We start from the raw sequence: 20,621 nt of genomic DNA on the forward strand, positions 1-20,621 counted from the left end.
GAACAGAGGGGAGGCATAAGTGTTTCTTTAATCTTTGCGACGGTCTGATGTCTTTTACTTCACTGTGAAAGATTATAGTTGTGGCATCTTTGATTTATTCAAATAGAACTGCTTAAGCGTCACAAAGTGGGAGTTGTTTTATCACAGTGGACAATCCCAATATTTATGACTTTGTGCTTCCAGGAAACTTGAAGAAAAGATGACTGAGTTATTGAACAGGGCTGTGCATCCAACGTTGGACCAAGACGCTCAAATACAATGCTTTGGAATGAGTGAGTTGTTTGTTCTATGGTCGTGATGCATAGTTCTAAAAAATAAAAACAACATGAAAAGCTTGTGTTTAATCTAGTTGGTATTTGCAAACAACGGATGAACTCTAACTTGCATAAAATACAATAAGATGTTTAATATTTTCAGAAGGATCCAAATGGTTTTGAAAAAAAAAGTTATACATAAAAGAATTCTAATGCTGGTTGACACATTTTGAATTGATACAATTTTGAAAACAGGAGTTACTTAACCAGCAAAGAAACAAGTCATACTTACAATTAAAACTAGTAATCCACTTGCTTAAACTTTATTGTCTATATTTTATTTCAATGAGTTTATATTTGCATTATTATCCAGAGTTTCCGACTGGCTGCCGGTATTATAGAGGGCCTCACCCCGGCCAATGCCTTGCTACAATGTGGAAGGCTGTTGGCTGCTTGAAAGAAGGCTGGGGCTACATGGCTAACTTAACACCATCAGAAAACGCCTCATTGGCTGTGTTAAATTTACGGTGAATATCAACATACCGGTCATTTGCATTCAGTCGAAAACATGCCATTTATCGTATTTATGCTGTAACTTGTTTTATTTTTTGTTGTTTGTTTAAAAGAATAATGACTCTGCTATAAATGCACTGAAAGTCTCTGTGCATTGAAAGGGATTCTTTGCAGAGGCCACCTTTTCACTACTACTATAATGTAGTTTAAACACGCAGGCCTGCAAATTACAAGCATCACGAAACACAAACCCAAGTTAGAAGACACTTGCATAACACCATGTACCGTACAAGCAACTGCAAAGCTGAAAATTAAGTCAATTTTGTTTGTTTGACTTTTAGCAGACACCTTGTTTGAGTTAGAAATTGAAGGGCATGGTTGTTATTTGTTGTGTTTAGTAAAGTTCGCAGCTTCATGTCCAATCTGCAACAAAGTGCACTCTACCCTACATTGGATGCACCTTCACAGAGAGAATGCTTTGGACTCAGTAAGTTTGTTGTGTCATGTAAATATAGCGCATCCCATTCCATATTTTATACCGCAACTCCTGTTGAAACGAAACTTGATCAAAGAAAAAGTCAACACTTTGATTAACAGCAAATTCATGTCCTTCTAGTATTTGTAACAAAAAAAAAATCAGCAGGAATATACTGCCATCATGCCAATGGCATGAAAAGGTTTCCAAACTTTAACAGATTTTGCTAGTTGTATAGCCAGTTATTCGTTAGTAAGTGATGATCTGTAGGTAGAATAGCCAAAAATATTGTTGTACTGGGCTTCAACCCCGACAGCAAATCAAACGTTGAATCAATGTAAAAAATGGTTGATTTGCTGTCTGGGATAGTCTTGTTTGTTGTGGAAGTACTTTGAAAGTTAAATGAAATCCCATAACAGCCATCACTATATGCGTAAGTTAATAGCAAACATGTGCGCAACACACATTGTTATGTCTAAGGCATAGTCAAGTTAAAATTGATTTACACCTAGTTCAGTTCAGCGGGCCATACTTCTAAGAAGAAGGGCCGTAGGCATTTCTCTTTAGAGCAGCGTACTGTTCATAAACATGAACGAAATCAAGGGCTATAGTCAAAGGGGCGCCATTCCGCAATCGCCAGCATGCCTTCAGTTTTTAGTCTTGACACAGCCACATGCTCTTAAGCGGTGTCGAACCGGCGCTCTATTGAACGTTGAATCAGGGGTCTTACCAATCGGCTATGCTACCAACAACCTTGTACTTATAACAAAGAGATAGCTTCTTATACGCGTCAAGCTCACAACAGCGCATACGACATTTTTGCTTCTACCACGAAGGTCATTGCATACGCGTATTCATAGAAATCTAACTTTGTGTTTGAACTGATTCTATTAAAAATAATAACAAACAATATTTTATTCTATATGTGCAAAAGTTTGTATTTTGTGAGTAATTCACAAATTGCTTATTTTCTCAGAGTTTGGCCCGGGCTGTCATTATTACAGAGGTCCACATACTACAAACTGCAGAACGCATTACTGGTTCTATCAAGGTTGCGTGTGCGCTGGCTATCAAAATCCAGAAAACCTAACTGGCCGACAAAATCATACTTGGAATCAATTTAACCTCAGGTAGCCCAACTATTGCTAGCTTTGTATTTGCAAATAATATGTTCAATTAATTCACTTATTTTTATGTTTTTAATCAACTTTATTATTAAAAATAAAAAATAAATCAGATGTAACAAAAATTTAGTTGTGCCAAGTTTTTAGTATTTATTGAAAGATATTTTTGAGTGAAACATGCTTCCAGAAACTTGTTATGCTTCTTAAAAGCTCTTTCTGATAGAAATAAAAACAATTTTGATCTGAATTTGGTGTTTGTACGTTGAAAAATTAATTGGTTGAAAAAAAATATTTATTATTTAGAACAATGCAAGAATACATAAAAAACCTAACTTTGAGTGCCGTTCATCCCAAAATGAACTTGCAAGCTCAACTGGATTGCTTTGGAATTAGTAAGCTTGCATAGTTTTTGTGGTAATGGTAAGATGAAAGTGTCTGACGACATACTGTAGATTAGCATTAATGGTTGAATTTTTATTCTCGGTCTGAGAAACCCTCTAAAGGTTATTTCTGGCAGTTTCGCATTCTTGTAGAGGCTTCGAACCACTGACACAGGTTCGGTTACCGAGGTGGACAGAGAAGTTTCCGCTTGTTGTCTATGAATTATTCCATCCACTGGATGCCACTGAATAAAGAGCAGTCCCTGAAATGCGTTGCTCAAGCGCACACCCCGAGAGTCGAACCAGCGTTGTCTGATCTTGCTGTTTTTTTGTGTACAAATTCGGGTGTACCAACTGAGCTATCGGGTCGAACACTGACAAGCAATTTTCATGATTAATCTATTTAATCTTTTTTGGTTATTCATTGAACGCTTGTGATGCCCTATCAAACCACTGATACTGAAAACGTTGTCAGTATTTCTGTATCCTTAACATTAATATTTTGGAGTGATTCCAATGTGCAGTATCGATTTCTTTCACCAGCTAATTCAAACGTTAAATTTTACAGAGTTCCCCATTGGCTGCAAGCATTACCGGGGACCTCATCCTATTGCATGCTATGATACTCTATGGAAACGTGTTGGATGTTTACAGGCGGGCCTAAGTAGACCAGACAATTTTACCACTCCAAGAAACAATACTGTAAATGCGATGGATTTGGTGTAAGTACAGCGTGTTTGCCAAATTCTGGAATAATCTACATCAGAGGTTCTTAACCGGGGGTAAATTTACCCCCTGGGGGTAAATTTCACCTACCGAGGGGGTAAATTTACTGAATCATAAATTAAAGCAAACTTAATTTTTTCAGTTAGGCCTATTAAAAAACTGGTAGCGTTGCACTCGATTTTGATTCAAATTTATGCTAAATGTAAGTTTTCGTTTTTTTCTTTTATCTCCACGCAAGTAGACTACCAGTTTCATTTCAGCAGCGTATGTGTGCTACATTTTTGGAAAAAATGGACAATTTCTTTCTACAAAATAATATATCCTGAAATCATGTGGGTTTATTTAGCACAGAAGGTGCCCCTTCTATGCTCGGTGCTAAGTCTGGTTTTACAACTCTGGTAAAAAAAAACGCGCACCGAACATCATTTCTACTCACTGTGCCCTTCATCGACATGCACTGGCAGGTAAAACCCTTCCAGAATATTTGAAAGCAGTATTGAAGCATGTGGTTGAATGTGTGAATTTTATCAGGGCACATGCTCTTAATCATCGTCTTTTCAAAGTGGTTTGTGATCAAATGCGATCAGAACACTCTGTTCTCCTTTATCACACCGAAGTTCGGTGGCTCTCTATAAGGGTCTTGTTTTGTCTCGAGTTTTCGAACTAGGCTACATGGTGAAATCGAGATTTTTCTTTGAGAACACAAATTCCCGTTGAGTAAGCACTTTGGTGACAACAAATTTATTGGTGCATTGGCTTACTTGACAGACATTTTTTCAAGTTTGAACCAGCTCAATATGCAAATGCAAGGAAAATTGTTACCATTATAGATGTACGGTACATGATAAAACTCAGGGCTTTCAGACAAAGTTAGATCTGTAGAGTAGAAGAGTGTAAAAAGGAAATTTTTATTACTCATATTTACGCAAATTTTCCAACATTTGATGATTGGAAAGTCAGTAGAAGTCGCAACGAGATTTCTGACTTCGAAGTCGAAATATGCCAGCACCTTGCCGCCTTAGAAAAGAACTTTGACTGTTACTTCGGAGGTGAAAGTTTTAACAGTACCGTACCGGTACTGCTCTTTGGATAACTTCTCCCTTCGAAGCCAAGTTAGAAAGTATTGCTGACGATGATCTTTGCAAAGATGAATTGATTCGTCTTCAATGTTCAACAACGCTTTGTTCCAAATTCTTATCGTGCAATGGTGACTTTTCCAAGCTATGGTGTGGATTAATGGAAGAGTTTCCTACGCTGACTAAGCGTGCATTTGAAGTTATTATACCTTTTCCAACTACTTATCTATGCGAAGGAGGGTTCTCTTCGTTGTTCATTTCAAGAACAATCGTGTTTTCGGCAAATAAACAGCTTGTTTTTGATATTTGCCATGGTAAATCCAGACAAAAAAGGATGTTTTGCATTTCTTCGCATGGTTGACTGGACATGATGGCATCACAAAGGGCCACCAAAACGGTGGGGGTAAATTATAATTTTTTCATTCGGCAAGGGGTAAACGAGACAAAAAAGGTTAAGAACCCCTGATCTACATAGTTTGTTTATTGAGGTAGACAATAAATACTACTATTACAAAAAAGTGCTCATTACCAGGCAAAAATACCAAGCGAATTACATCAAATACAGTAACAATTCACTGAAAACTTTAAATCTTCTGATATTCCCAATAAGAGTGAAATAACCTGTTAAGGTTTTTAGTGAATAGTAGGATTGCATTTGATTTTTTTTAAAGTAAAAATGTAGGCTTTTTAATATTTTTTTACTAATAGCAATAACTTGTTTTGTCTGTTTCTATGTTTTCAAAGCAGTTACTTTCTCTGGTAAAGTTTTATTTTATTTTATATGTACCCAGATTCCGGAACTGCTTAGTTACACTTCCACGATACAGGGTGCATAGAGCTTTTTGTACACTTGCTTCTTTTGTAACTTTAAAACCTAACAAGATACGTCATGATCTATCTAAGTTTTCATGCAAAACAGTCGCCAAGCGCAAACTTATTCAAATAGAATTGCTTTCACCTTAGAAATGCTTATAAACATCCAGTTACGTTCATGTTTCTTTCGTTATATATTTTGTATTAATATTATTTCATTGTCATACAGGCAAGCTGAATCGTACTTACGCAACATCAGCTTAAGTGCCGTCCACCCTGTGCTGGACGTCAAATCGCAGCTTGATTGCTTTGGAATAAGTAAGACTTTGTTATTCCGTGTATAAATTATCTTTATGCATGATCCATAGATATTAAAAGCAGAGGCTTAAGTAAACTTACATCATCGAAAATAGCCAGTAATAGCTACGCTTACATGCTTTAGTTTTATGCTATTATTGTAGCATAGGTTGGAAGTTACTGACTTTGATTACTTCTAAGTGTTTTGCCACCATATTCATGTAAATGTCCTAACGTTGATACAGTAGCCCCTTCATCTACAGTAGTACAGATCTTTAAGCATATCGGTAACCGATTAGACCTAACTTGATGAAGATCCACATCTGATGTAAAGTCGCTGTCTGGGATCTGATTACTGTAGGTATGTCTCACTGAAGTTGATTTCGTGGACGAAGAAACTTCAAGATCAAGTTGCACTGGTTCGACTCTCGGGGTGTGCGCATGTGCAACGTATTCTTAGGACTGCTCTTAATTCAGCGTCTCCTAATGCATGGAATAATTCCCTGACAGCAACACTTCAACGCAATCGAAAAAAATTTACTCTGTCACTTTCGGTAACCAGCCATGCGTCAAAAGCCTCTACAAGTCTACAAGTATGCGAAACTACCAGGAATAACTTATCAAGGCTTTGTCAGTCCGAGGATAAAGATTCAAAAATAAAACCAAGCAAACCAGACCCATGTACACTATTGACTGTTTCATCGTTGCTGTGTAGTTTTCTGTCAATGGCTAATAAATACCACGATTTTTCAAATCTAGGTTTTCAAAGACAATCTTCAAAGGTTGAAAGTATTTTTTACATAAATATTTCAAAGTTATGAAAACATAACAGTGGTATATTATGCCTCAAAATATACTGTCTTTATCGAATATTTTAACCTGGGTTGTGTTTATGCCATTTACGCAATTACAAACCAAACCAAAAACATGTATTACAGCAAATTCAACAATTTAGACCTACTGTGATGTACCAACATAAGCAGACCTGTTAGCAACGGCAAAATTTTCAAATATTTGCAGAGTTTCCACTCAATTGCCACTACTATAGAGGACCGCATCCTATTGGCTGCTTAGAGACTATATGGAGAGGACTGGGCTGTCTTGATGAAGGCCATGGCTTTCCAATTAATCTCACACGTCGACAATATCAGGATATAAATCAATGCACATTACGGTATTTCCTAAATGGGATTTCAAAGTTATTTACTAATACGTAGAAAGGGACAGATGATAGGCTGCTTGTTGTTGAATTAATCTCGCAATTAAAATTATATCTTGCTCTTTTTCACATCAATGTAAATCTAGTGTACGCCGACTACGTTAATAAGACGTGAAGGTTAAAACAATTTTGCTCTCCGCAAGTGAATATAATTAGGGTTAACTATTGCACAGAATCTTCTGAAGATCCTTTTAAGTATGAAATGAGGTTGATTTCATGAATTTATATAACAGTGATGTCATAATAATGTATGAATACAACAGCTATAATTACGTGATAATATCATATTAGAGTATACATTATAGACTTTGAGACTACAAAGCTTTACTAACGACCACATTTTTGCGATCCCTGCGTATTGTGTTCTGGTTGTTACTACGATCTTAAATTTTGCTTGGCGTAACTATTCCTAATTGGCGACCAAACGTAAAGCAAGGCAACCGGTTAGAAACAACTTTATCTGCATTTGTAGAACCTACCCAGCAAAAATAAGAGTTTTACTTTTAATATACTTTTACCTGAATCGGTGCAGAAAGTAAACTATTTTGTGAAGTGTGATAGCCTACACGGTAAAATCAATAAAAAAGTTTGGCAGCCTCACTTTTGTTTCAGAGAGGTGATTTCTCAATATTACAATGTAAACAAAGCGGCCATTGAACCTGTTTTGGACGTGCAAGCTCAATTGGACTGCTTTGGGATGAGTATGTGAACAACCATGCGTTTAACATTTTAAAAATTGGCTTTCTAGTAGTACTTGCATTGCTTCACTAACATTTCATGCACTATGACAATGCGTATTTTCAGAACTCATAACGTAAGCCTACAATATAAAGATTCATAGATATGTAGCCTACTGCGGCTGAGAGATGGCAAAGGAAAGAAGTTAAATTAGGCACATCTTTATTGTCAACATGACATGTAAAACCGGTTACTTTTGCGTTATTTTAACGTACAACTTTCAAACAAAGGAACCAAAAAGGTTAAATTAAAATAACTTTAAACCCCATTGTGTTATTTATTGTTGTTCTTGTGTTACCGAAGGCATATTTATGTATAGAAACCAATTGTTTAAACAAATTGACGGTGTGGCCATGGGATCTCCATTGGGCCCTACTATTGCTAATTTTTTTCTGGCACATTTGGAAACAAAATTATTTGAAAAACATCTAGCAGTTCACCCGAAGTTGTTCTTACGTTACATTGATGACATTTTTGCGGTATTCAATAAAGAAACCTCATGTGAAACCTTTTTAGATATGCTGAACTCTCAACATAAAAACATTAAATTTACAATCGAAAAAGCACGTGAAACCCTTCCTTTTTTGGACGTTGAAATTAAAATTAATGCCACTGGATTTGATACTTGGGTTTGGCGCAAACCAACTCATACTGGTTTGTTTTTGAACTTTGATGCATTATGCCCATTGAAATGGAAGTCTGGTTTGATCTTGTGCCTATTAGCTCGGGCTAAAATGATTTGCTGCAATGATGCTCTTTTTAATATTGAAATAGAGAAATTGAAACAAATGTTTTATAATAATGGTTATCCAAAATTGTACTTTGAGAAAATATTGAATCGTTTTATCTCTGAGAATTCCAACCAAAAAGAAAAGGCTGAAAATGAGTTAAATGTGAAGCATTGCTTGTCCATTCCGTTTGTGGGAAAAGAATCCAAAACGTTTGCTCGTAAAACCGGACAGTTTATGAAAAATAAATTTGATGTGGACGTTTTTCCTGTTTATAAAACATTTAAAATTAGTTCGTATTTTCAACTAAAGTCCCAGACGCCTTCGTCTCTCTGCTCAAATGTCGTATATTGTTTTACATGTCCGTGTGATTCGGCATTGACGTACATCGGTATGTCCACCAGACATTTGACCACGAGAGTACGGGAGCATCTGAACTTTAGAGACTTAAAGAAAAGTGCCATCAAGGACCATATCATGGATTGTTCTTTTTGCACTGATCAAAAATTCTCTGCTGAATCATTTAAAATTTTACGCAAAGGCAAATCCCAATTTGACACAAAAATTCAGGAAGCGTTGTTAATCAAACGCTACAATCCAAATCTAAACAAACAATTATTTGCCGGTGGCGCCTCCATTCTCCTCAATATTTATTAGCCTAGTTGTATCACGTACTCCGTGGTGCAAATTCGTTTGTAACTTAGTCATGCAGTTGCCTTTTCTTAATGTAATTTTTCGTCTGTCTGTATGTTTTCCACTCCAGTGCTTTTAATCGTGCGTGTTTCTCGATGCTTTTAGTTAGTCAATTAGTTACGGTAGTCACTGTCAAGAAGTGAAATTTATTGTAGTTTATAATTATTTACAGATTCCTGATGAGGACTTAAGTTAAGTCGAAAACGTTTGATTGTTGAACTATTTGTAAATATGTAATATACTGTTGTAATGCTCAACCCTGTGTTATTGTTGTGTCTTGCCTGTCTTTGGTATAAAAAAGCAAACTCTCTCCCGAAACTATATTATTTGATTTATAGCTTGACTTGGTATTTTATTGGATTTTATACTTGAATTCGGCTTGAATTGAATTGAAAGGTTTCTGTTTTAGGATTTCCAAATGGATGTTTGTATTATCGGGGTCCTCATCCTTTTGATTGTTTGGTAACAATTTGGCTTCGATCGGGATGTACAGAATCTGGATGGCGATATCCAGGAAACTTAACTCTAGCAGATTTATCTGTAATGAATGACTTTAGTTTGCGGTAAGATGACCATGGCACGTTCATGTTTAACTTTTCTTTTAAATCTAAGCTAACTGGAAAGAATTTACAACATAACTTCTGGACGCTTGTTTTCACAGCTCGCACATAGCAGACTCAGAAAACCTCCACATGATGGCAATACATCCTAACCTCGATAAAGCAGCCCAAGAGAGTTGTTTTGGAATAGGTAACCATGACTCACTTCATGTTGTTGCAAACAGTTATTATGTGTGTCTTTTCCTTATATAATTGATTGAGTTTCGCTTTTAGCAGCATGATCGTTGCTTACTTCACAGTTCACAGCAATAACGCCTAACAGCACAGAGACTCAACAGCCAACAGCCTCAAGCCAAACCAAAAAGCCACATTGAAGAACCACTCACTGACTTCAATGCCATTCGTCATGGCACACGACTAGGGAACTGTGTTCCGAAAGCTAGTGCAATTCGCTATTACCACAGCGAACTCGCAGCATCAGGCTAAAACAGATCGTTAAAATCTACACTGTGAAGTTTTCCTTATATGTTTAATGTGATTATGTTAGTCATGCGTAGTATGTCTACACTTCTATTGCATTGCAATGCTTGTGCGTAGTTACAGTAAAGAATAGATGATGGAATTGCCCGGTAATTTCTCGTGGAAAAATATCCTGTGTAAACTAGGGGGTTGCTGCACTTTATTGAACCGCACTTTCCATAAACAGTGAGAAGCTTAAGTAAAAATACAAACACACAGTCAATCCCACTTAAACCGACCACAATCAAACAAGAATTAGTCCAATAAGCGGGTGTTACCTTTAAAGTTGAGAAATTGTACTGAAAAGTAGATTTTCCAACAATAAAAAAACTGCCCAATTAAAAGAGTAATTCAACATGAATCAATTAAGCGAACTGACTGTGATTACATAGAAGGCTTTCAAGCATTTTTTTCACATACCGTAACAAATGAAGCAAAATTAATTAAATGCATTACAATTGCTTTCCTTGCAGCTTTTCCTCGCTACTGTAAACATTTTCGAGGACCGCACGCTATTCAATGTTTCGAATACTTATGGGACAAGGCAGGTTGCATACAACTTGGTCACGCCTATATACACAACTTGTCTGGAGCCGAAAATAGAACATGGAACAGTTGGAATTTAACGTATGTTGGTTGAAAAGAAAGAAAAATTAAGGAAGAGCGTAATTTTAAAAGTGCCAAATTCCCAATTTGAGACAGAATGTATTTTGCACCCGAACAAAAGTGAATGACTTGTAGTTGCTTTCAAAACGAAAAGGATTGCGTGTCGTGAAATCTGTGGCATTTTAAAACTACACTCTTCCATGATGCTTGTATTCAGAACCGGGATTTAGCTTGAAGAATTTTTTTTGTTTGTAAAATAAAGAGAGTGTTAGTTTTCAATGTTGGATGATTTTTTTTTCAACGAGCGTATCTGTGTCACTTTGTATTGTAAGTCTTGTTCTTTTAATTGTGCTATGCATGGAAAGCATGAGAGAAAGTATTTATCAAATAACTATTTTAAACTTTTGCAGACATTTGAGAGATCACATATTTGACTTACAAAAGATGGCCGTTCGTCCGAATCTTATTGACAGTGCTCAACTGGATTGCTTTGGAATGAGTATGAAATTTTAAATTTATACTCATTTGTTAACAAACAAATAAACGAATCTTCAGATAGAATAGAACTGCACGAACAGGATGCCGTTTTTGATATTATGTTGCGCATGTCTTAGATGAATTAGAGCAACAATAATAGAATGGTTTATGTATTTATTAATTGATTGAGGGAATCTGTATCTTTGGACTGTGAATGCTTAGTTTTAAATCTTAATCCGGTTACCGAGTTTGACAGAGTGAAGTTTCCTATTGTTGTTACCTGAATTATTACATCCACGAATAGCCGCCGAATGGAGAGCAATTATTGAAATGCGTTGCTCACCCCGGTAGTCGAACCAACGTTGCTTGATCTTGAGGTTTATTTGTTCCTAAAGTCTGGCGCCTAACCAACTCAGCTATAAGGCTTCGTTGTTTTAAACTTGTTAAGGTTTTTAGCGACGGGACTTTTTCAATTTTGTATTTTATTTGCAATATGACCACTTTGTTACCCTGATTATTTTGACTGCTTTGCGCAAGAAATAACACGTTTTCAAAGTCTATGATGCGACCAATCCTGGAGTCGAACTAAGAACTATCAGAACCATAGCCAAAGCCTCAGTGGTCAATAAGCTGAACGATGGTTGTGAAGACATTGTAGATAATGGCCACTTCCCCAATATAAAACACATCAATAAACTCTCGTAATTTTTAATGCACCTAGCCTGGCGGCATTAGCACAAGATTCACCATTGTACCTTATCAAGCTGCACTTTCAAAATGGTTTGGCTTGAAAAACGATCTTTCTATATGGCTATGGCTTCATTCTTTTCTTGGTAAAAGTCTCAGTTAAAACATGGACTTCTAAATAGTAGCATCTGGACTGGAAACTCAGTGGGCAACATGAGGCCAAACAGTTGGTACAACAGTTGGCCAACAGTGGGCCAACAGCCAAGTAACTAACCCTGTTGGCCCACTGTTGGCCAACTGTTGTACCAACTGTTTGGCCTCATGTTGCCCACTGAGTTTCCAGTCCAGATTCTACTATTTAGAAGTCCATGGTTAAAACTAAAGAAAGGTGTTATTTTGCTTCAGAGTTTCCGCCTCAATGCGGTTACTACAGAGGACCACACTCAGAAGAATGTTATAAGACGATATGGAAACAATCAGGTTGTTTACAGGAAGGCTACATGTTCCCATCAAACGTATCCTACTCTATTAACTCCTCATGGAATAAACTTACATTAAGGTTGGTGTTGTTTTTTTAACTCATTCAACAAGAGTCATACAAAAGTTTTCTACTTGTATTCAAAATCGAGAAATATATATTGTACGAGAACAAAACGAGAAGCGCTGATTAATAAAAACGCAAAAGAGAAGACCTAAGGAGAACGAAAGCAAGGTACATCGTTTCAACGAAAACAAACCAAAATACACAACAGTTAGCTTTTGTTGGGCTGGTGATAGGCTTACATACGTCACAACACGTGACTTAATAGTCGTCGTCTGAGCCTTAACAATCCTCCTGTGATTATTACTTAAAATACAATATACATGAAAAGATGAAGAATTTTCTTGAAAAATAACATGTCCTGACTCTATTATTGCCAGTTTCTTGGAAGCTTCTCGATCTAGACTATGATTTTTTACATTAATTAGTTGTTAAACATACTTGTCTTATATTTTTTGCTATATTTTCTAGGTAGCGTATGGATATCGCTTTATTGGGATTGCAGTAATTTTGTTATAAAGATAATATGAATTAAATAGTCTTTTCTCATTTTTTAACTTGACTTGTTGCTTTTGCTTATTCAGAGAACTTCAGTATACGATGACCACAATAAACCTTGATGCTTCGGTTCCTAAGCTTCACGTGCAATCCCAACTCGACTGTTTTGGCGTTAGTAAGTGATACACAGCAACATTCATCTGTGTTCATACTACATTCTTGAGAGCTTGATTAATGTTCATCATTATGAATATTACTTTGTTGACTACAAGTTTGCAAAAAAAAATTGGGCCAGCTGTTTACCCTATGTTTTGAATCATTGAATAACTTCGTGTTTTGCATCCTTTGGTTATTTCACCTCCTGAGAATTTACTGTTTTTTGAATTTTTTATTTTAAATTTTTCAATAATGTTTTTAATTTACTGTTTTTACTCCTGTGTTTTGCATCGTTTTGGTATTTTTATCTCTAAGAATTTCCTGATTGCTGCCACCACTACCGAGGACCTCATTCGATGTTCTGCTACATGGCATTGTGGCTACAAGTTGGCTGTGACAGGAAAGGGTGGCAATACCCAGAAAATGTCACACGAGCTGAAAATGCCACGTGGAATGCTATGAATTTTGTGTGAGTTTTCATGTAGCATAACAATAGATGTGTTTTTTTTATCAACTTAGACAACAGATTGCTGTCATAATCGTAGATATCCAACGCTTTCTGATTTAGTGACCATAATCACTACTACACAAATGTTCGGGTTCGAATCTTAGCTAGACCAAGACAATAGTTTTGAAACGAAACTGTTTGTTGACATTTTTTTTATTTAATAGTCGTGTTTTGCGAAACAACTGAACACCTCCACTATCTAGATAAATTTGTGGGTGTTTGTTTTCTTACATTATCTGTTAGAGCTGCTAGCTTAATTTTTAGGTAATTGACAAGTAAGTTAAGCAATAAAGCATGGTAGGGCCTCTACTTTTTATTTTCATCTTGCTATGAGAATGGACAGTGTTTCTCTGACCATGTCGGTTGTAATTACTATGTTATTGTTTTCCTGTTTCAACTTTCACTGCATGTTTTTGTTGCTTTTTTCTCTATTTTGCTGTTCTGTTTTACTCACGTATTTACTAGTGATAATGCAGATGGCAGCCGACTATCAGCACCATACAGTACCATTTCATGACCTGTGTTATTCTCGTATTCTATGTTCTATTGCACTTTAAAGATGAAACAATATGGATCTGTTTTTCGTTAAATCTTACTGCGATCCATTTTATGTTATAACTCTTATCTTTGTAGCGATGTTAAGGAATACATGCGCAATTTGTCAAAAAGAGCCATTACTCCTGTGTTGGATAAGGATGCACAATTGAAATGCTTTGGATTGGGTACGTTTTAAACTAAATATTGTTGCAAAATTTTCAACTTCAAGCAAAGCACTTTTCTCTGACTGACGTTTCATAAGCCCAATTGTTTATTCTAGTGTAGGCCTATATGTGTAATTGTGCATGAAATCAAACTTAGATTTTGTAAGTCAAGCAGTTTTAGAATTAAACTTTGTTAATTCTAAAGCAGTCCACTGACTTGATTTCATTTCCACAGTTTTTCCGGATCATTGCACCTATTTTCGAGGCCCACATTCTCTGCAATGCTTTACAAGCATGTTCGAAGATGTTGGCTGTACTAAAGCGGGTTGGAAACATCCTGAAAACACAACGTCAATGGCGAATGGAACCTGGATAGGATTGAACATCACGTAAGACTGTCTATCTCTTTATCTTGTTCCCAGTATAGCTAAGGTTGGACGCCAACAAATGTCTACTTTGTCTGATGGCATTTCTCTATGCCACCTGGTCCAGAGGGACAAGGTCCACCGAAACAAATCTTCCGGTCGTAGACCTTCCGGGATGTTGTTGAGCCAACGCTTCTTAGGACTTCCTCGAGGGTTATTTTAGAAGTTGTAAAAGGGTTATTGTAAAAGTTTCATGAAAATACAATATTAAAAGAAAAGTAGCCTATAGGCCTACAACTCACCTTTCTGGTTGAGAACTACATAACTTGTTTGAATCTAGTTTTAATCATTTTACTGTGCAATAAAAGCCATCTTTTTTTCATTTCATCAACGTCAAAATAAAAGGAATAAGCAATGTCTGCAGATATCTTTTCATTTAGACCAAGACCTTCCTGGCCGGATATCACGTTGCATTAATTTCTAAAATTGAGCATTTTGCTCCAACGAGGGTTAATTACACAACATAGGATATCATTCTAAGCGTTCACCGTTGCTTGGTTTCTAAGCTTAAATTTTTGACACTCTCGATATACATTGTCATTGGTTTTCGCTTTGGTCCGTATTTTCTTATTTTATCTGCTTGGCATTTTTTGTTAATTTTCTTATGATTTAATCTAAAATCGTCACTTAGAGGGGTACAACAATGGATGAAGGACTTGCACGAGGACGCTTTTTACCCAGAGTTAAACCAACAGTCACAACTGGATTGCTTTGGAATGTGTAAGGAGAATTTTCACCTTCATAATTGTGTCGCCATATCTGTTTGTGCTTTTGGATGCTTTCTTCAACTAAATCTAAACCGTGTAGTGGTTTGTTTGTAAATAACACTGTTCTGTTATTCAATTTATTATTATCACAACAATCTGTGTATTGTGTAGACTCTGTAGAGCTATATTCATGAAATATATATGTTGCTCTTTGCATTTTGTATTACTGACAGTTTCAGCGCTGCTTTATAGACGCGCGTCCATTTCACTATTTCCTTGAATTCATGTTAGGCTCATGTGGATGAGGCTCATGCTGCTGCCACTTATACAACAACTAAGTTACAAAACATGAACGAATATCTTGTACATTTGATTGAATTTCTTTTACCAGTGTTTCCATGTGCCTGCCTGTACTACAGAGGACCTCACCCAACAGAGTGTCTTAATACTATGTGGGAAAAAGCAGGCTGCGTCTCACAAGGCTGGCATTGTCCCACTAATCTCACAAGCGCTCAAAACACCACTATTCAAGCTATGAATTTAACGTATGTACATTTTGCGCATGCTTCCTCATCCTCAATGATACAAGTTTCAAGTTTTTATGTCATTGTTTTTCGGTTTTAAACCTAGCAATCATACAAATTGAATAATTATTTCTGGTGGCCTGTGACTTATAGCCTACTGTTTGAAATGGCTTCTTTCACTTACTTTCATGAAAATATTAAAATAACACCACAGCTCCATATATTTGTTGAAAGCAAAATATTGTTTTTTGTGCAGGTATTTGCAGGACTATTTGAATGATTTTAATACCAGGGCCATCGCACCAACACTAGATGCGCGATCTCAACTGGACTGCTTTGGAATAGGTAAATACGCCTTCACGTTCGAACTGTGCTTATCAAAGCAAAAACTGCTACTTCTCCGTATCAGTTCAGCTTGAAAACATTATGCTGGTCTGTTTTTTTAAAGTAATAGAAAAATTTGATTTGATTGCCTAATTCATTAAAGTCTCTTATTTTGGATATGCTTACGGTGCTAGTGATTGCCCAGTATTTGTGCTAGTATTCAGAAGGCTCCTTATATTTACAAAAACTTCATATTAAACAAGAAATGAGTGTCCAAGCGATTGCTAGCCATTATGACGTTGGTTTCTGGCGATCATTCATCTGAAGTATATCTTGTTAGTCGTATCCAGGCTTACGCCCGGTGATTGAAGATTTTAAATTAAGTGGATGGAAGGCAAGGAAGCCCATCTTTGTGACCACTTTCAGGCATGCTTTAAGTGTCCTGCCAAAGACACAGTCGCATGCTCTTCAGCGGTGTCGAACTGCCGCCCTTTCGAGTGTCATTCCAGGGCTTTCACCAATCGGCAATGCAGCCGACAAGCATATCATAATATGTTTCACTTAAGACATTCGTAGTTGGGTTCTGTGGTCTTTATTGAATTTAAGAAGAGAGCAAGCTGTCGAACACTGTGGATAGCATGTTCACATTGTCGACATAGCCTACTGTAACTAATTGATATGCAGCATATTTTAGTTAAGACATCTTTAGTGTTGTTTTCTTCCTACCAGAGGCTCGCTGGAGTCTAAAAAGTAAGCAAGAGCTTGAATACTTTGGATAGCACGGTCGTCTTCGCATTGTCGATATAATTAATTTAACTTTTTCAGAGTTTTACAAAGGTTGTCAGTACTATAGAGGCCCCCATACAACACAGTGTCTAGAGACCATGTGGGCAGATGCCGGTTGTGTCCTTCAAGGTTATGATGCTCCCAAAAACTTATCCGCAATCAAACAGGATACATTTGACTGCATGAACATAGTGTAAGTTGGGTATGTGTTTAATTAGACTTTGTTGAAGTAATAACCTTCTCGTACCATCTTCAACCCACCCAACAGAGTGGAACGTCTGCGTGTTTTGAATGGTAAAACCAAGGTCTGGCTGCTCTTTAGCAGCCTTCCATTCATGAAACATCGTGAATCCGAGGTGATAAAAGAATAGACTCTTGGCCTCTGAAGCTCAAACAAAGGAGATCATTTTCTTAAAACTTTTGATATGATACAGAAATAATTGCTTCCTCCAATTGCCTCAAATTATACCATCCTGGCCTTTACATGGCTAGTTATAAAGGACGCCTGGCACACGACATAAAGGTTACCACAACAACCTTCTGTGCCAATATCATAATTGCATTTACAGTATTTACTTATTTAATAAGGACTGCATGGTCACTAGTCTATCACTGTTTTAATGCCTTTCAATGCTCCAATCAAAGTAACGCAAGAATTAACGAGCTGAAATCTTAAGACATTCCCATTAAGGAAAACAAACTGCGATATAATCGATTGGGTCGCTTCTCCAGGAAGATATTTGAAACAGAATGTACATTGTTTGCGGTTTGAGCGTATTGTGCCGATGTTTGATCCGTTTATCAATAAGATTTATCTGATGCCAGGCAGGTTGTTGTGGTAGACTTTTATGTGGTAGCCCGGTACTCTGCTGTACTATGAAGCCAATGTTTGTACAGAGCTAAAATACAATCTCAAGATTATAGAATATTTTGGTCCATCTTCGAATTACTGTCTAAGCTTAAGTAAAACTTGCTGCACTTCACGCATGGTTTAGTCACGGATGTATTTCAGTCAGCTTTCAGAATATATGCACAATTTGACCATCAAATCAACCTGCCTTTGTGGAGATTTCCAAGCTCAATTAGATTGCTTTGGAATGGGTAAGACGGTTACTTTGTTATTTTCTCAACGTCTTTCCAGAGCTTTTATGACTCGTTTTTTACAAGTAAAAATAAGAACTAATACCTTCAGACAGATGTCAAGCCTACAACAATGCTCAGTGTTATTGACGTGGTTGCATGTCTTGTAATGCAACTTTTGTGTGGGAATGAGTTATTTTGCATTTGCATCTGAAATCATTTTACTGGTTGAGTTCAAATTGGATTAGTTTGTTGAAAAACACTGCTCATCTCTAGCCAGGGCGTAATAAATCGGGCGGGCCTACTTGCTGAAAGAAAGGCGACCGAGAAAAGGATAAATTAACCTATATCAAGCAAGATTGATTGATCTTACCACATCGACCTCTAGAATTTTTCACAAAAATGACCTGTTTAGCCTGATGCTGCCGGTTCAGCATCCGGCTAAACAGGTCATTTGTATCTACACTTGTGAAATAAACAACGATCGTGTTGCTGAAAGCGAAACTATACCTATAATCTTCTACAATATTGTTTAATGCATACTTTGATATAGCTTTGCAGGGCGTCAATTTGCATTTTCTCAAATGTGATGTTAATAAATTTTAAACTTATGTCTTCAATTGGCATATGTTACGTTTCAGTGTTTCCATTTGGATGCGCATTTTACAGAGGACCTCATTCTCTCCAGTGCATTATAAGCTCATTCTTGCAAGCCGGATGTGTGCGCCAAGGATGGAAATATCCAACAAACGTAACTCCCCGCTACAACAAAACAATCAACAACATAAATTTACCGTATGTTATGTTTAATTATTATATAGCAACTTCACAAAGGATAAGTTTTAACAGGGATTCAAACTTGAACAATATTGTAAATCGTGTTTGACTTTACAAACTGTTTGAATTTGCTGTCTTGGAAATGTTCTCGTAATTCAATTTCGTTTCGAATATTCTGTTTGTCTCAACTGCTTCGACTTTATGTTTAATGTTGAACGTTTTTCGTTAATCGAATGTAGAAAGTAACTGCTCACACATCTTTTAGCTGTCCATTACCATAATGTATGCTTCACTTCTCTTGCCTTGTATCGCACTGCAGTAGATAACTTCGTAAATTTTATTTTGTATATTATTCGCTCTGAGGATGCGCATTGTTATTGTGCGCGAAGCGTCAGTGAAGCTATAAAACAATTTGTAAATCTTTGCTTTTACTTTCGCTTTCATCATATGGACGTTGTAACTAGTGTTAAAAAAGATAATAATCCTGATGAACACCAGAACTTTTCAGTATTCATAGAAATTTCTTTATTAACTTTGCAGTGACTTACACGATGTGTTTCACGACATGGTTAAAAAATCTGGGACTGGTTTGAAGTTGGCGCAGTTAGAGTGTTTTGGAATGGGTAAGCTAGTCACTTGTATACTTTTAATTGGAAATTTGTATGCGAAATTGGCTGTGAAGTCATCATCATCATCATAATCCATCGTCGGTTTGTTCCCCACTAGTGGGGGTGGCCGATTGTTTCCGCGCAGCAATTGTCTTAATCCCTTTTCTCCATTTCACCCTGTCCCTTGCATCTTCCTCCTTCAGTCCGACTTTTTTAAACTCATCCTTCACTTGTTGTTTCCACGTTCTTCTTGGACGAACGCGTTTCCTCTTCCCATTCACCTTTAGATCTAGTGCCTTTCTAAGAAAACTTCCTTCCTCCCTCCTTATCACATGTCCATACCATCTTACTCCATTTGCCCTTGCCAGTTGGTCTATGGTCTCTCTCATCTCTAGCATATCCAACAATTCTTCAGTCCTTTTTTCCCTTCTCGTTTTCACCCCACACATTGCTCTCACCATTGACCTTTCCGTTCTTCTCAGGATCGCCAGTTCACTCTCTCTCAATACCCATGTCTCGCTACCATATAGCATTGCAGGCCGCACACAGCTCCGATATACTTTTCCTTTCATCCTTAGTGAAAATTTTCTGCCATGCAACATTTCCCCACATTCCCTGAACTTTGCCCAGCCCAATCTTGCCCTTGTTGTCACCGCTGCTTCACATCCACCACTTCCATTTATCCGATCACCCAGATAACAGAAGTCTGTCACTGTTTCGATGCCATGGCAGAACTCATCATCATGGCCTTCCACTTCATTCCTTCCTTTACTGCATTTCCCACAAACAAAACACTTCGCCAATCTTGTTGCGGCTCTCTTAACATGCTTAATTAACAAACCACTTCCTGATCGGATATAGGCTACGGTACAGCAATAGTGTAGATTGTTTTCATTTGATACACATGATCATAAAGCTGTGTAGTAATCTGAGCTTTAGCGGACACTTATTAAAAGAACGTCGCTTTCAAAGTGTTGTGGTAGTCTAGAGTTACTAGAATAACATGAAAAATATTGTAATCGGTTGCCTGGTGAACAGTTCCATTCCACAAATTATTACTAATTAGGCTACTACATTTCAGTCTTTCCTAAAGGCTGCAAG

At 36.9% G+C, this 20,621-nt stretch overlaps 2 protein-coding genes across 2 annotated transcripts in view; both read left to right on the forward strand.

Moving 5' to 3' along the window:
- Nucleotides 1–2,673: 2,673 nt before the first annotated feature.
- LOC145786264 (uncharacterized) lies at nucleotides 2,674–14,682 on the forward strand. Its single transcript, XM_082597905.1, has 14 exons — nucleotides 2,674–2,758; nucleotides 3,315–3,468; nucleotides 5,591–5,679; nucleotides 6,679–6,832; nucleotides 7,490–7,578; nucleotides 9,446–9,599; nucleotides 9,698–9,786; nucleotides 10,589–10,742; nucleotides 11,132–11,220; nucleotides 12,291–12,444; nucleotides 13,011–13,099; nucleotides 13,396–13,549; nucleotides 14,222–14,310; nucleotides 14,525–14,682. The coding sequence occupies exons 1-14, from the start codon at nucleotides 2,674–2,676 to the stop codon at nucleotides 14,680–14,682; spliced, it is 1,701 nt and encodes a 566-aa protein (XP_082454031.1).
- A 54-nt stretch (nucleotides 14,683–14,736) lies between these two features.
- LOC145786265 (uncharacterized) overlaps nucleotides 14,737–20,621 on the forward strand; it is a 76,150-nt gene continuing 70,265 nt past the window's right edge. Inside the window, exons 1-4 of the mRNA XM_082597906.1 lie at nucleotides 14,737–14,867; nucleotides 15,346–15,434; nucleotides 15,813–15,966; nucleotides 16,202–16,290. Of these exons, the coding sequence (XP_082454032.1) occupies nucleotides 14,737–14,867; nucleotides 15,346–15,434; nucleotides 15,813–15,966; nucleotides 16,202–16,290 (463 nt within the window). The remainder of the gene's footprint in view (nucleotides 14,868–15,345; nucleotides 15,435–15,812; nucleotides 15,967–16,201; nucleotides 16,291–20,621) is intronic.

This window comes from Aplidium turbinatum, chromosome 17 (assembly GCF_918807975.1).
Source record: "Aplidium turbinatum chromosome 17, kaAplTurb1.1, whole genome shotgun sequence".
NCBI classification, from domain to species: Eukaryota; Metazoa; Chordata; class Ascidiacea; order Aplousobranchia; family Polyclinidae; genus Aplidium; species Aplidium turbinatum.

What these genes read in the sequence shown, in the direction of transcription:
- LOC145786264 (XM_082597905.1), top strand. Translation starts at nt 2,674, where the DNA reads ATGCAAGAATACATAAAAAACCTAACTTTGAGTGCCGTTCATCCCAAA. An exon ending in ACTGGATTGCTTTGGAATGA is followed by an intron (nt 11,221 to 12,290) that starts GTATGAAATTTT and finishes ATTTTGCTTCAG; the next exon opens with AGTTTCCGCCTCAATGCGGT. An exon ending in TGGAATAAACTTACATTAAG is followed by an intron (nt 12,445 to 13,010) that starts GTTGGTGTTGTT and finishes TTGCTTATTCAG; the next exon opens with AGAACTTCAGTATACGATGA.